Source organism: Geospiza fortis, unplaced genomic scaffold (assembly GCF_000277835.1).
Source record: "Geospiza fortis unplaced genomic scaffold, GeoFor_1.0 scaffold432, whole genome shotgun sequence".
Classification (NCBI taxonomy): domain Eukaryota; kingdom Metazoa; phylum Chordata; class Aves; order Passeriformes; family Thraupidae; genus Geospiza; species Geospiza fortis.
The window spans coordinates 1,051,907-1,062,839 of record NW_005054436.1 but is presented as its reverse complement, the minus strand read 5'-3'; the positions used below and the strand labels follow the sequence as shown (position 1 = coordinate 1,062,839).

At 45.3% G+C, this 10,933-nt stretch overlaps 1 protein-coding gene and 1 long non-coding RNA gene across 2 annotated transcripts in view; one reads left to right on the top strand and one right to left on the bottom strand.

Moving 5' to 3' along the window:
* The window catches only part of NIPAL3 (NIPA like domain containing 3), a 13,963-nt gene extending 4,961 nt beyond the window's left edge, over positions 1–9,002 (top strand). The window contains exons 6-12 of the mRNA XM_005427100.2: positions 1–31; positions 649–745; positions 2,156–2,291; positions 2,838–2,926; positions 3,617–3,680; positions 4,542–4,636; positions 5,085–9,002. The exon at positions 1–31 is cut by the window's left edge and continues 154 nt beyond it. Of these exons, the coding sequence (XP_005427157.1) occupies positions 1–31; positions 649–745; positions 2,156–2,291; positions 2,838–2,926; positions 3,617–3,680; positions 4,542–4,636; positions 5,085–5,284 (712 nt within the window). The 3' untranslated portion in view covers positions 5,285–9,002. The remainder of the gene's footprint in view (positions 32–648; positions 746–2,155; positions 2,292–2,837; positions 2,927–3,616; positions 3,681–4,541; positions 4,637–5,084) is intronic.
* Positions 1–10,926, bottom strand: part of LOC115948581 — a 13,002-nt gene extending 2,076 nt beyond the window's left edge. The window contains exons 1-2 of the long non-coding RNA XR_004082388.1: positions 10,792–10,926; positions 10,048–10,168 (exon numbers count right to left, since the gene is read on the bottom strand). This is a non-coding gene — a long non-coding RNA (uncharacterized LOC115948581). The remainder of the gene's footprint in view (positions 1–10,047; positions 10,169–10,791) is intronic.
* Positions 10,927–10,933: the final 7 nt, after the last annotated feature.

Below are 10,933 nucleotides of genomic sequence, written 5' to 3'. Positions count from 1 at the left end.
TTTAGTTAGCTGGCCACTCCTGCTCTACATGGTGAGGGGCCATGGAGGGTGGGGGGGCTTTCTCCTGGGGCAGTTTCATTTCCAGCATTATTTTTCCTGATTGCTACCAATGTTCCCTGTGTTCACATGAACCTGGGCCAGCTTCTCCAGGTGTCAGACACATGCACAGCTCCTTTTGTTCCTCTGAATTCTGTAGGATTAAATGTCTTTGACTGAAAATTTACTGGTACCTGAATCTGGGCTTTTTCCACACTGACTTTCTCTGGACTCACAAATCTCTTATTGAAAATCCCATGAAATTTGTGTTTTAGGGAAGATAATCCTGGCATTGCCCCAGGGATCACTTGTGGGAGCTCAGTGCAGAAAGCAGACTGAGACCTCTCCTGTGAACATTCAGTCAGGACTATTTGATCAGCTGCTTTACCATAAATCCAACAGCAGAAGTGCCCTGTTTCCTGTTCTGCCAGCAGCTGCTGAATATCTCCTCTAACTGGAATCTGAGATGATGCTGAATTTGGTCTATAATTGTGTGGAATCCCCATTTCCCTTTGGTTTGCCCTATTCTAATGTTTGGTTGGCTCAGAATCTCATTTACTGCCAACCCTGTGTGCTCTGCATCTCTGATATTCTCATCTCTCTCTTCTGTAGCTTGTGGAGATCATTGTGTTCTGTCTGCTCCTGTACTTTTACAAGGAGAGAAATGCAAACTACATTGTCATTATTCTGCTCCTGGTGGCTTTGCTGGGTAAGTTGATATGGACTTGTAAGATCTTTAAACAGTAAATTGAGGCATGCAGAGGATTTTATGGATTTAATGAATGCCACGAAATGCACTAATTTCCTTCAGAAATGTTCCTGAAGCTGATGTTTAGGATCTTTGCAAAGAACCTTTGAGCAATCAAGGCTTATTCCCTATCAGGCAAATAATCTGCCAAGCACAGAAAGTGCAGGTTATTTATTAATGTTCTTAATTTTAATCTGGGCACACAAAGGGTGGCATTCAGTGTGTGAGGAGGGCTGAGCCAGAGGGTGAAAGAGAGGATTTTACCTTCAAAAATTGTCTTAGCTCTGTTAAGATTTGCTGTGTGGTTAAAGAAATGAGGAATCCTCTGCCACCCCAGCTTGTCCCTGTGAAATTGAGTCCCTGGTGATTCTGATATCCCACACTGGGATCCTGCAGTGATTTTTGGATTTGCACATTTAATATTTTTTTAATGGAAACTGTACTCAATTAATCTTTTAAAAGGATGAGTAATGGCAAGTCTGCCATGCTGAAATCTGTGTCACAGTTCTCAATTTTTGTTTATGCACTTTCAGTTCCTGCGGTGTCTTTTTTTTTTACTCTTTTTTGGGGTTTTGAGCTGTTTGGGGCTGGATTTCAGTGGTGCCTCAGAGGCTCCATGAATTACAAAGCAACTGCCCTAATGCTGAATGGCCCAACTTTCAAGAAAGGAAAATTCTTCCTGATTCTTGTTTTGGACACTTCTTTGGCTTTATGAACCAAACCAAATGGAAAATTTTATCCTCCCATCCTGTAATTGCAGAACACTCTTTAAACACTGACAGCACCAGTAAATGTGTAGCCAGGATATTTCCTGAAAAAGCCTTTCCTTAGGATTTTTCCTCCTGAGAAGCTGAGAGGCCTCAGGAACAAAATGTAAACAATGATTATCTGCTGCTGTGGAATGCAACAGGTGCATCTGTGATTGGTCTCATGTGCTTGTTTCTAATTAATGGCCAATCACAGTCAGACTCTCTGTCCGAGATACAAGCCTTTGTTATTCATTCTTTGCTATTCTATTCTTAGCTAGCCTTCTGATGAAATCCTTTCTTCTATTCTTTTAGTATAGTTTTAATATAATATATATCATAAAACAATAAATCAAGCCTTCTGAAACATGGAGTCAGATCCTCATCCTCTTCCCTCATCCTGGGACCCCTGTGAACATGGTCACAGTAAATTCTCCCAGCTCTGGAGCTGGAGGAGGGTTCAGTGATTTATTGGAGGTTGCTGTGGTGGGTTTGTGGGGGATAGAACGGGCAGAGCTGGTGGCAGACAGGCAGTTTGATGCCCTGTCTGGCCTGGCAGGAGGAGGGGTGCTGGGGTGGTTTGCAGCCTCCTGCAGCTGCCCCAGCTGTGTGTGGTGACCCCCAGGTTCCATGACGGTGGTGACAGTGAAGGCTGTGGCTGGGATGATCCTGGTGTCCATCCAGGGCACCCTGCAGCTGGACTCCCCCATCTTCTACATCATGCTGGTGTGCATGGCTGCCACAGCTGTCTACCAGGCCACGTAAGGACTCCTCTCTTTCTCTGCTATCTGTGGGGTGTGGGTCAGGGCTCTTTGGTACCATGCCAAAAATACCCATTAAAATGTAGGGGAATTATCCATTCTTTCCTGTGATCTGTCCCACTGCCAGGTGGTTTTAATGCCACCATTCAAGTATTTGCCAAACAATTTTAGGACTGAAATGGTGGCCAATCAAATGCAGTATCTGCACTGGCTAAAATCAAAGTGCAGGATCAGTGTTGTTGAAAGTGTGTCTATTTTTAGGGGTTTTTTCCCCCTTTGTACTTGCAATAACATAAAAAGCTGCTAGCAGTAGGGATAAAAGGCTTCTCAAAATATGAGGGACACTCTGGCCCTGAGGTTGGGGCAGTAATTTCAGTGCAGCCACAAACCTCCCTCTTCTGTCCTTTTTATTTCCAAGGCTTGCTGCTGCTGCCGTTCAGTGAGAAAAAGAATGAATTTTCTTAAATTTATGCATCACTTTTGAAAGGTGTTTCCAAAAAAAGGATCCTTCCCAATCAGCCTCTGTTGCCTGTGATTGTGTTGCAGGTTTTTAGCTCAAGCCTCCCAGCTCTATGACTCAGCTCAGATCTCCAGCATTGGCTACATCCTATCCACCACAGCAGCAATCTCAGCAGGTAACTGCACAAACCTTTCTAAAAAAAGGGCAAAAGATTTGGGGAAATAATCCTCCTGAAGAAGGTGAATATCAGCAATATGATGACTCTTATTTTTTGTTATCTCTCATCTGCATTGGCTTTGTTTGGGATTTTTTCCTTTTTAAAAATGTGAATTATCCCAGTAGACTCTTAAAATTTTCTGTTCAATGCTGTAGTTTTGTTTAAAATGCAGGGGAATTTGTTTGAGACTGTTCCTCATTCAATATGTGTTCTTAGATGTGCAGCTAAAATGTTTCCTTATTTATTTTTTACTTTATTTTCTTTACATTAAAAATGTAAAGAGCAGGAGGCAGAACATGTGTCCTGCTGCCACCCAGGACACCAAGGACACTTCTAGAGGTTGGAGCTGTTTGTTGTTGTTTGGGGTCAAGAGTTTGCATCTTTTTATAGTTAAATCCAATTTGTTTCATCATTCCAAAATAGTCCCTCTTGTTTTTGCTGCACAGGTTCATTTATATCTCTGTTAGTGACACCAGCAGAACTATTTTGGTAGTGAAACTCGAAAAGATTTGTCAATAATTTGTGTTAAAATAGAAATCAGGACACCTATTTTCAGATCATTAAATAAACAAAGGTGCTGGCTATAAAAATAGGAATCCTGGCTAAAGGTGGAATTGGGAAGATGTAATGAATGATTTCCTTTTCAAGGAGCAACTTTTTACCTGGACTTTATGGGCGAAGATGTTCTCCACATTTGTATGTTTGCACTGGGGTAAGTGCTCCAGGTTTCTTTTACAGAAAACTGTTGCTTCATGTGGCTCAAATTTTAAAAATACAAATCTTTTTTAAAAATGCCTCTCTGTCAGAGCAGAGTGGCCCTTAGAGCTCAGTGTTGTTTGGAAAAAATTGTGTAACCCTTGGTAATGCACAATTACACAACAATTAATCACTAAATCCTGGGGATCAGCTGGGGTGCTCAGCATATGGCTTGCTTTTCAAGCTGCCTGCTCATCAATTGTAAAATAACCCAAAGACTCTCTCTGGCAACCTTATTTCAGATTTTGCATCTTCCCTGAACTGTGCCTGACTTCTGGAGTTTTTAGAGCATGGAGAAGGCACAGTGCAGATCTGATCAGTAAAACATTTCCTGTGTAACTCAGTGTTTTGGTGTAATTAGCTCTCCATAATCAGGGGACATTCTCAAGTGGCTTTTAGATAAGCACAGGAAAAAATCCCCAAACGATTGGGAGATCATTGTTCTGAGCTGCACCTTGCTCTGTGTCAATGCAGATCTGTGGTTGTTGGTGTGTTTACAGGGAGCCTTGGAAAGGTCAGGCTGCTAAATCCTGGAATCCCATCAAAGCAAAACCAAATGTTGCTATGCTTCCTTTCCCCTGCAGTTTGTCAAGGTTAATTAATTAATTAACATGAAAACTTTTCCCTGTGTTTGATAAAGGTGAAGCTGTGCTGGTTGCTGGGGGTGTTCCAGTGCTGCTCAGGGGGACTCAGTGCCCTGGAATTCTGCCTTGGCAGTGCCTGAACTGCAGCTCTGAATTCTGTAGGGAGCAACAGGGAATAAATATTGTGTGCTGTGCCTTGCCAGGCATCTCAGTGATCCTTTCTCCTCCCTCAGGTGCCTCATAGCATTCCTGGGAGTGTTCCTGATCACCAGGAATAGGAAGAAGCCTGTCCCCTTCGAGCCCTACATCTCAATGGATGCCATGCCAGGTGACCAAAGCCCAGGGCTTCATCACCCTGTTAGAGAGCTGGGCTGCACAGGGAGGGCTCAGGCTTTGGCTCAGGGTTGGGTGGATCAGGCAGTTGTTATCAGAATTTGAACTGGTTTGAGCACGTGCTTGGGATGGGGCTGGGTCCAGCAGGAAGAACTGATTTTTGGGGATGGCTCAGAAGTGAGGTAGAGGAGCAGAAATCTCCTTTGGGAAGCACAGCTAAGCTCTCTGGTGAGCTGTAAGAAAGATCTGCAGCACTTGGTGGATAACTGAGAGCCATCCCTCATTCACTGGGAGCTTATTTCTCCATCAGCTGCTCCAGTGCTGAGCACAAACCCTGTCTTTGATTTAGCAGCTGATGAGCCTCAGGGACTGCTCATTTCCTGGCTGAACAGCGAGCAGCAAAAATGCACTTTTGTCCCTAATCTGTGCCTCTGCTCCTGCAGGCATGCAGAACATGCACGACAAAGGGATTGCAGTGCAGCCTGACCTCAAAGCCTCCTTCTCCTACGGCGCCCTGGAGAACAACGACAGCATGCCAGAAATCTACACCCCAGCCACGCTGCCCATCGTGCAGGAGCAGCACGGACCCAAGGGGGTCTCTGCCCCTCCCTACAGGGTGCTGGAGCACAGCAAGAAGGAGTGAGTGACCTTCAAGGACTCAGCAGTTTGACCTTTATTTATTTACCTGTTCAAATAGAAGCAAGTGTAAAGCCGACCTTGAGAAGAGTTTCAAGCTCGTCTCGGGCTGAACTTTCCAGGCTGATTATTAAAATAAACAACTTTTTCTAGTTGGGAAGTTGAAAGCACTTGGCAGGAAGCAGCTCCCAGTTCTGCATGGAATTCTGCTGGCTGGGAGTGTGGAATGATGGACTGGGGAGTGCAGCCCTGTGGAACTGATGGGAGAGGAGATGCTGTGGCAGTGACTGTGCAGTTTTCAGCCCTGCTGGGAGTGGTTTTATCTCCAGACAAGTTTTCAGGAGCTGCTCACAGAGAGAGGAGGGCAGGATTTAATCTTTCATTTACAGGGACTGTGACAGATTTCCAGGAAGGCTCTAAATCCTGGTGTGACCATGGAGCTCCCCTGACACAGCAATAAATGGAATTGTTTTGAAACACCAACACTGGAACTCGCTGTGTGTTTAGAGCAGCAGAACTGGTGAGAGTGAACATTTATCCCTTCAAACCACCCATTTTGGGCACTTCTGTTCTGGTGTTGAACACAAGCACTGAGGATGGGGGTAGTTTTTAGAGCACCACTGGATTATATGGCTTAGAACAAAGATTATTTGCCAGTTTTCTGATTTCATAGCAGGAGCTTCAAGTTGGATTAAATGGTACAGAGGGAGCACTGCAAAGGATGAGGACAAGGAGAAATGAGAATGATGTGACTATATCTGGTGGGAATTTATGTAATTTTGGACAAGATTCGAATTCTTTATCGTGTTTATTTATTTTCTTTCTGACTGAGGCAGGATTTCCAACTTTAGTGGTCCCAGCTACTTAAAGATGTTGAAGTTCCTTAGTTCAAAAACTCAGTTTAGGTGATGTAAGCTGGGGTCCTCCCCCTTCTTCTTTCTTTTCAAAAGAAGGAAAAACAATACTTGTCTACTACTGTGGATGACCTAAGGAGAGAAGTTGCCCAGCACTCACTGAGGCCTGTGAGGATAATGGAGCTTTGTGTACTTTGATATTTATCTTTCCAGCTTCCAGGAGATGGCCAGGAGCTGATACTGAGGGAGAATGGACACAGGGGGACAATGGGGAACTGTCAATTGAGGAGAAAGTACAACATTCACTGCTTATCCTGGCACTTTTATAGCATTGGCTGCTCTAAAATTGGAGGTTTTTTTTCTAGAAAACTGAATTTTAAGTCCACTCAGTGTGGTCTGGGCTGTCTGCACAGTGGAGTCTCCAGGACCCTGGAACTTTATTTGAAAAGAATAGTGCTCATGTTCTGTCTATTTTTAAGTGATTCCCCCAATACCAGGCAGTTTGGGATTATCTTAGGTTTGGAATAGTGTCTTTCTGCATTTATTTATTTTTATTTTCATTTGTTAAATTGACTCATCGCCAGTTTCTGTTCCCACTGCCAGAAATTCCCAACAACTGCCCTGACATGCACATGATTATGTTCTTGTTATTGTAAATGACAACAGAAGTGTTCCTTTGCATTTGTTTGCTTTGCCAGACTGATTCAATCTGGGCATGCTTTGGATTGCTTTGGCATTTTTGTGCAGCTTAGAAAAATAACCTTCCCTGTGCCCAGGGGAGGTGCCCTGGGGCTGTACCCAGGTTCCTTCACCAGCTGGGCACAATTCAGATCTTATCAGTGACATCCCCTGCACTGGAACTTAGGAAACCTCAAGAAATAACAGCTTTCCTTTCACCCTCAATATTTGATTTGTGATTGAGCAAGATAAGGATGTTAATGGGCTCCTGCTGCCAGAGCATTCATTTGCTGGGGTGCAGTGACACTGATTTAGTGCTTTGGATGTGGCCATCGACTGTTGGTGAATTTATGGGCAGTTTTTGTTCATTAACAATGCAGAATGAAGCACTGCAGGGAGGCTGGATGGGAAGGGCACAGGAATGCTGCCTTTCCTTATCTCTTCCCATTTCATCAACCTGTTCTGACCTATTGGTTCTGCAGCCACAGGACACAGAGTCTGAAAACAAGCTGTGCCACCACACACTTGTTCCATGGCAATACTCTCTGTGCTTAATTGGGTGGTATGAAAGAATTCATCAGAAGGGCCTAAATGGCTGCTGACACCCAGGTCAGGATGGTCCTGTGTGTGCCAGTGCACTGGTCCCAGTTCTCAGCAGGGATTAAACCCAGCACAGGCTTGGCAGCCATGAGTCCTGGTTTGGGTTTTCCTCCTCAGCACAGCCCTGAGATGGACACAGAGCTGCTCTGAGGTGGCTGTGCCTCCTTTGCAGGCTGCTCTGGCCTGCTCAGGGGTGGTTTTGCTGTAAACTCCCCAATTCTTCCAAGCCCAATTCCTGCCCTTGCTCCCTGCACAGAGCCCTCAGGTGTCAGCCCTTCTCTGAGTGAAACTGCCCCCAGCCACGAGCTCAGCTTTTGTGCTATTGTGTGGCTTTGGCCCTTTCTTTGCAAAGATTCTAAAGGCAAGCCTTGCTCCAAAGCTTTACATAACCATGTTTTATTTACACAGGCTCTGTGTGCTCAAATAATTCTACTTAATAATGACAGTTCCCTTTACCTGCAGCCACAGGGAAATCTTCCTTTGTTTGCTTCTGGAAACTTCCCTGCCAAAGGCCTCCACTGGAGGTGGTGTCTGTTTCTACAGCACATAAATCACAACATTTTTGATCATTGTGCCACAGCAGTGGAGCCTGGGGTGTTCCTTGGCCATGGGCCTCAGCCCCATGACTGATGTAGGGGTAGAACTAAGGGACTGCACCTCACTCCTGTTTGCTGCTGCTGTTCAACACTGGAATCTCAAAATAGGGTTGATTTTGTTTGTTTGGGTTTGTTTTTTATTTTATGCACATTCCTCTTTCTTGCTTTTTCTCCCAGTCTTCCAAAAAATGTTATTTTCTGCTCTTCAGCCTAAGAAAAGGCATGAGCAGGGCCCAGAGAAACCAAGTATGTTGTTTAAACTTGACTGAAGGACTTCTGTGCTCTTTCTGGCTCTTTCAGGAGTGAATTAAATTCCTCACCTCCCTTCTAGTCCAGAGAAGCTGGAACAGGAAGGGTTTTGCACCCTCACACTGAGCTTTTCACAGAATATTTGTTAGTCTGAGGTGACAGTGGCCATGCCTGGGATTGCAGCAAATATTTACAGCAGAGCAGCACAGCAAGGTTTGAAGGAGAGGAGCCCTGTGCCACATTCCAGGGTGAAAAAATATTTAAGTGTTGTCCAGCACACTCTGATCTGTGAATGTCAGCACTGCAGGGTTCATGCAGGACCCTGCACGTGGCACAGCACCCCCAGATTCCAAATGGAAGGGATTTCTCAGCACCTGGAGCTGCTCCAGCACTTTGCTGAAGGAGCAGCTCCTTGGGTTCATCCCTGCCTTCCTTACCAGTGTGAGCTGACATCTCTGGCTTCTCCCCTGTGTGGCTTTTTGAGGCACCAGAGCACTTAAAACATCCTCAGTGTGTGTTTTATGTGTAACTGCACTCTGTGGAGCACAGCTGAATGTATAAAATGATCTGCCTACAACGTTCTCCTGTTCACCTTAAAATGTGTAAATAAATCAAGCTTTACACTCCTGCACTAGAAAGGATAACTGTTTCATTTTTCACAGGCAGTGTTGCATGTCTGTTTCATTCTATTTGTCTTTCAGGTGAGACAAATGAAACCAAACTTTGAATAAAAGATTGTGGTAAAATCTATGGAATTCTGGCTTGCTCCATGCTCCTGGTAGAGCTTTCATTGACCAGAAATGTCTTGGGAGAAGTTGACAGGATTTAGGTGACTAAAGTGTATATTAAAAGAGCTCTCTGGCTGTTTTTAACAGGACACTTGTAAATGAAATGCAGATTGTTACAGCATTACTTGTGCTCCCAGTTTCACAGGAGTCTTCACAGGAGTCTCCACAGAGTTGGGGTCAGCTGTAGGAACGGTGCAATTTACCTTTAAAACTTCCTTTTACAGGGCTTTGAAAAAAATATTTCGCATTTAATATTTTGAAGACCTTGAAATTGTGATCCAAAGAAAGGGGTGGGGACACAACCCAAACTCCCTGTATGTTTGGTGGCCTGACTAGTGATGCTTTTTACTGACATTGAGCTTCTCTGACACATCTGAGCCCCCTGAGAACAGCTGGGAATGCAGCTGTGGCAGGTGTCATCCTTCAAGCCCAGGGCATGGTGTCTGGGGTACAGAAAAGTGGCAATTTGGCTTAATCGACTGCTTGCCAACCTAATTAACACTCACCAGATGGGTTTGCAGTCCGTGGGGAGAAGCAGAGGATAACCCTCAGGACGCTTTTAATTAAATGTATCTCTTGGGGTCCCCAACCACAAAAGGAGAAAAGACAACCCGAGGGCAGCCTCGGTGTAAGAGCTGCACTTCACTGAATCGCTGGATTCCCTAATCCCCAGAATTTCTGATAAAAGTACTTTGTTAATATCCACCATTCAAAGATTAGAGGGTTATATTACAAGCGTTCTAAGTGCTGATACAAAGATGTGCCATTGATATCAGGAGTGCTACAAACGAGGTGTTATTGCAGGAGACAAAGTATTTTAAATGCCACCGAAGTGGACACAAATGTTGCAGTTAGTGGTATTAAAGCAGAATCTATTGTTGCCCAGGGAGGAAAATGTGGTATTGAATCGATAAAGCAGGAGATTTCAGCAAGGGACGGCTGAGGATGGAGAGTAACCTGTTACACCTGAATTTGCACTGCATCTGAATTGCAGAGTGCCTTTACCTGGACAGGGGAAACTGGTCCTACCTTCCTGAAGTGACATCTGCTGGGCTATTTTCTTCCAAGGGAAAGGTGGACAAATCACCTGGTAGACAAGCCCAGCTCAGCATCTCTCTCTGTGTTTCTGAAATTTAAAGGAAAATATTTCAGCCACAGAAATTTCACTACTTCTATCACCAACCCACGCTGTCTTCTGTCTTTCCAAGCGAGGACAAAGCTGTTGAACTCAATATTAGTGTCAGTGAAACTCAATAGTTCTGTGTGGGTTTTTTGCGAAAAACCAAAGAAAGGATGTTGGTTTGTGCTTTCTTTCTAGAGGTAAATGTGCACAGGCACTGATGTATCACCCAGCTCAGATGATGGCTGTCTGAACCATCTCATGGCTGGATTAAGCTGTGATTTACTCCGAGGAGGACACAAACTGTCACTGTTCCCAGCTGGCAGCTGGCCGAGGCTGATGGCAGAGCCGTCCCGATTGATGCAAGGGGAAGAATCAAAGAATCCCAGAATGGTTTGGGTTGAAAGAGCCCTTAAATCTCATCCCATCCCATCCCACCCCTGCCATGGCAGGGACACCTTCCACTGTGCCAGGCTGCTCCCAGCCCCGATGTGCCCCCTTGGGCACCTCCAGAGATCCCGGGGCAGCCCCAGCTGCTCTGGGCAGCTCCTTCCTCCACAGCAGCCGCCGATCCCTCGTCCGGAAGCTGCTCCGAGGGCGATTTGCAGCATTTTACAATAAATTCTCACCGCTTTGAGCTCAGCCATTCCCACAGGGACCTGGGCGGCCTCTCCAGGGCTGGCTTAGAGCCAGGCAAACACCGCCCGAAGTGTCCCCGGAGCGCTTCTGGGGCTCCCCCTGAACCCTCCCGGGGGAGGCGGCGGCGGGGCC